At 33.4% G+C, this 4766-nt stretch overlaps 1 protein-coding gene across 1 annotated transcript; it reads right to left on the bottom strand.

Moving 5' to 3' along the window:
- Window positions 1-950: 950 nt before the first annotated feature.
- Window positions 951-4565, bottom strand: LOC125499313 (jasmonate-induced oxygenase 4-like). The gene is made up of 4 exons (XM_048647736.2): window positions 4058-4565; window positions 3474-3718; window positions 1995-2328; window positions 951-1498 (listed from the first exon to the last, which is right to left on the bottom strand). The coding sequence occupies exons 1-4, from the start codon at window positions 4265-4267 to the stop codon at window positions 1253-1255; spliced, it is 1035 nt and encodes a 344-aa protein (XP_048503693.1). The 5' UTR covers window positions 4268-4565; the 3' UTR covers window positions 951-1252.
- Window positions 4566-4766: the final 201 nt, after the last annotated feature.

The raw sequence follows: 4766 nt of genomic DNA, 5'->3' as shown, positions 1-4766 counted from the left end.
TAGTAAATTGTTTTCCGCTGCAAAATTCTGAGTAAGCCGAAACGTTATCACACGGGCGATAATGCCTGGGTAATTCTCTAGATTTGTTATAAAAGTATTTTCCAGAAAGAGAGAATTATCGGGGTGTTACATCCTCCCCCTACCCCAACTACTGGCAACACCACGTCTCCTCTCCTCCACCCCCAAAAAACACCACAGGTCCCCTCCCCTACCCCCCCGAAAACACCACGCCTCCCTCCCCCACCCCCGAAAACCGGAGGGGGAGGTGGAAGACCCGAACTGGCAACGACATGAGCTGACACGCGGCGGCGACTGACCTGATGTGTGAACAAAGAGAACCAAACACTCGAGCAAAAAACCGACGATGAAGGGAAAAACGACGACGTGACTGACCTTCGAACATGAAGAGAACAAGCAGCAGGCTCGTCGGCGACCTAGGGCCACCAGCGAGCCTGCTGTGGTGGATTTCTGTGAAGGGGGGCTAGGGTTTTGTGGTAGGGGCAAAGAGAGAATAGAGGGAGCTAGCCTGATCGACAATTTCTCATGTTTCCATGTGGTTATTTGCAAAGCTTATGCTGCGTGGTTAGTTTTGTTGTTTTGGCCTTTTTTATTGTTTGTAGCGGTTATGTCTTGTTTTTTTATTTTTTGGTATCCCCCACCTGTTACCTTATACTACCTCTGTATTTTTTTAGTTGCACCAATTGCTTTTTCACATTTGTCGAGACGTTTTTTTTTAACGTTTATATCTCTTAGCTTATTGGGTGTAAGTAAAAATTATAAAAATTTGATGTTTGAAATCCTCACATTGAGATTATCTAACAAGACCTCATTTGACTATGTTTTTTCTTATATAATAGTGCAAGATAACTTAACAAAGTTGGTTGATGAATAGTGTCAAAAAGCAAATGGTGCAACTAAAAAACACAAAGGTGGTATAATAGAGATAAGTGTGAAGTAGTAAAATCTGGCAATGTAATGTATTATTCTTGAATTCCTCTACTACATAACATGAAGATAATAATGGGGAAAGAATAATCCACAATAAAGGATATGGGTAAGTTATTATTACAACGAAAAGGTGTGGAAAAAAAAAACGACCAAATCAAGACTATCTATATCACACTGAAACAAAAAGCAACTCATTTATTCATACTGATTCACAACTAAGTAAAACCTCCATGAATGATGTAATAGTAGATCATAATATTACGGACGTCTGTATTTCCATCAACACATAATATCTGGGAAAATTCTAGTAATTGAGTTTGACGATGTCAATAGGCCTTTGTCCTGAAGGAATAGATTGTGAGTAAACTTGTTGGCCATAATTCTTGAGCCTCTTATATATTTGCGGCCTCTCATTAGTGATCAGTTCATCTAGTGGCCCAATTTCTGTGTCCGAGCTTGGAATGAAAAGCATAGCTAAGGAGATCCTATCATATTGCGGGTTTACGACCGCCTTGTGAGTAGGACTTTTGAAGATGCCATTACTTGTTATCTGCAATATGACATATATATAATATAGAGAGCAATTATTCAAGAAAATCTAATTTAAAATATACTTAACTAATTATTAATGAGTAGGACTTTTGAAGGTGCCATTACTCGTTATGCAATATGACATATATATAACATAGAGAGCAATTATTTCAAGAAAATCTAATTAATAATATCGTTAAATAATTATTGACGAGATTCATAGATATTTCAGTAATATTACAACGAAATAAATCCAATAACTTATTACGTAACAAAATTTGTTTCTAAATTATTCTAAAAATTATGGCCAAATTATGGCCAATATATGGTCTGCAAATATTGCTAAAATTCAAAATGTTGGAATTTATAAATAAGAAAAAAAGTAATAGAAGTGGTAAACATTTGTAGTTAAGTTTAATAAAAGTTGAATTTTGACAAGATATAAGAATCAATCTAATAACTTGTAGATTATATTGAGAATTAGGGTGACTTCTTTTGTGTCATGCTAGTATTACCTCCATTTGATCGCCAACCAAGATGGTGAGGGCTTCAGGGATGACAGGAACTCGAAACCATTGATTATCTTTGAGGACTTGAAGGCCTTCAACTTCTTTGTCTTGCAAAAGAAGAGTGAGGACAGTTCCATCCCCATGAGGTTTAAGCCCAACAACTTTATCTGACATTGGGCATCGAGGATAAAAATTGAATCTTGCATATGTTGAATCTTTTTCTTCATCTCCCCAAATTTCAAAAAAACACTCCTCTTCTAAATTTAAGGAACGTGCCATGGATTTAATGAGAGTCGTAAATATCATCTTGTTTTTCTCTGAATACTCGTTTAAGGTTGTCCTGCAGATTAGAAATTTTCAAGTTATAAATTACTTTAATTATTGTTTTATTAATTTTTCTTATGTAAAAAATGAAATACTACCTTTATCTCTTCTTAACTTAAATTAAATAAAAATTATATGCTTGTCAACGCACACTTTTACCATCATACATATTATATAAAAAGTTTGTTTTTTTGGAAATTAATGTTTATACGAATCTGATGACAAGATTAAAAATGAATAATTCCTCTATATTACAATACTTGCAACCATTTGACTTTTACATTTGACAACACATCTCTTTGACCATTAATATCTATAATTATCAAAAATTATAAATTTTAATATTTAGAAAATATATATTACGTAATCTCATCCAATATCATATTACTTAATCGCATTTTATTTTATAAGTGATAACAAATAATTATAGTCGAAGTTAATAAATAAATAGTGTAAAAGTCACACAATGGCCATCAAATGTCTGTTATATAAGTGAAGGGGGAGGCATGATGTCCCCTTATCAAATGAATATATTACCCTTACTTCTTTAATTACATCAATTTTGTTTAAATTTTTAAAATAATAATGGGTAATCAAACAATAAAAATATTTGCCAAGTTTAAAAATTACAATAAGAATAACTTATTTTAGGTTTAAAAAAAAGGAAAGACTAAAAAAGTTTACAAAAAACACAAAGATAACAAATGCATTTAAGAATATTAAAAATCTTCCACCAAAGGAAAAATTGCAAAAATAAAAAATTAGCAATATACTTCTACAACATTATAGTCATGTAAAAAAATAATCAATTTAATGGGTTTATATAATTTCAATTTGTGTAAGTCAATTATATAGAGGATAATAAGGTTAGATTAAAAACTTAACTTTAACTTATTTTTGCTGAAAATAACTTTTAATAAGTTGGACAAAACATATCTTATTAAAAACACTCAATTAAACTATTATAATGAATTGTCGCTGCATGTATTGCGTGCATGTAAAACTAGTATTAAGAAATGGAAGGAAATGATAACTTGTAGATCAGGTAAGAGCTAGAAGAAAGAATTGTCAACGGCCTCATTATCCATTATTTTGTTTTATTTTTGTTTGTCTCATTAGTGGTGTATGATTGACCTCAGAATAGTCCAATAATAAAGTTACCTAAAATGGTGTGGATTTTGTGGCCAAAAATCAAGCTGCCGCTTTTCCACTGGATAAACTTGGAGATGCAACTTATCGTTCCAGTTGAGACTTCCTTGTTGAGTTGCATTAGTATTTCCATAACCTTCAAGATCATCACCTTTTGAAGAGTATTTTTCCTTTTCCTCTAAAGGCAGTTTGAAGAACTGCTTGCTCATTTCTCGTACCTCGTCAAGTAATGCAAGTGACATACCATGATTCACTATCTGCAACTCACAAAAATTATAACGTCGATCAGATATTCAGATTCATATTATCATATACCTCAATATGTGATGGAAACCACATGCATGCAGAACGATTGGATCATAGAAACTCAAAATGCTGATCAAACCTACTTTACTACTCTAGCTATTTTACAGGTATACTTCATTTGTATACAGAAAAAATGCAACAATTGAGTATATTATGCCTTACAAATAGTGCATAATTGTTGCATTCTTTTTGTTACGGAGGAAGTATTTATAACATACATTTTCTACAAGGGATGAGTTAACTTTAGTAAAATGAGTTTAGCAAAAATAAGTTAAGTTAAGTTGAACAACCTGAGCGCATCCCGATGAAGTGAGAGCAGAGTGTAGCTTTGCAAGCTCTTCAAGGGATGATGAAGAGAGGAGAGAGAAATCGATTGTCGGATCCGTCATCAAAGCAGGAGGGGTATCACCAACTTGGTAGTCATCCTTGGTTTGAATGTAGCCTTTGGGCACAACACCCCCTTGGAGGATTTCTTGCACAGGCATAAGAGTAGGAGCCATATATTGCAACAATGTTTGATTGAATGTTATGTTTATAATTAAGATAGGAGTAAATAGTAGGGTAGGACTTAGAAAGCTAAGATGTGGTATGTAAATTGGGCATATAGAGGTTGAGTTTATATAATATGGCTGATCATCTTCTGTAGCAAGTTAGTAGCCGGTGTTGGAATACAAGTCTTTGATAATTATGGTCAAAGTTCGACTGAAAATTGAAAGAATCGGGAAGTGTTAGTTGTGCCAGAGGAAAATTCAACTTGTAGGAATTCTTGGGAAATCTATCATTTTCAAAAACAAAGATTATTGTTCTAGAATTTGTGTACATGGCAAAAAAGGAAATCTAGCCCCTCCTATTCTATTGAATATTGATACGATCATACCAACATGTAGAACATGTAGGAAGCTACTTCCTTCTATACCGGCCCTCATTGTTTGCCTCGATCAATTCCTTATTTCAAGTCAAAATTCACCTAATTATCTAGCTTATAAAAATAGCCTATTT

This window comes from Beta vulgaris, chromosome 7 (assembly GCF_026745355.1).
Source record: "Beta vulgaris subsp. vulgaris cultivar EL10 chromosome 7, EL10.2, whole genome shotgun sequence".
Taxonomy (NCBI): Eukaryota; Viridiplantae; Streptophyta; class Magnoliopsida; order Caryophyllales; family Amaranthaceae; genus Beta; species Beta vulgaris.
Note: the sequence above shows the minus strand (reverse complement) of the source record. Positions and strands in the feature narration are given on the sequence as shown.

Excerpts from the sequence above, each read along its gene's own strand:
- LOC125499313 (XM_048647736.2), bottom strand. The coding sequence starts at position 4,267 with ATGGCTCCTACTCTTATGCCTGTGCAAGAAATCCTCCAAGGGGGTGTT. Across the intron at positions 2,329-3,473 it reads CAAAATCCACACCATTTTAG|GACAACCTTAAACGAGTATT; the intron begins GTAACTTTATTA and ends TCTAATCTGCAG. Across the intron at positions 1,499-1,994 it reads TGGTTGGCGATCAAATGGAG|ATAACAAGTAATGGCATCTT; the intron begins GTAATACTAGCA and ends GTCATATTGCAG.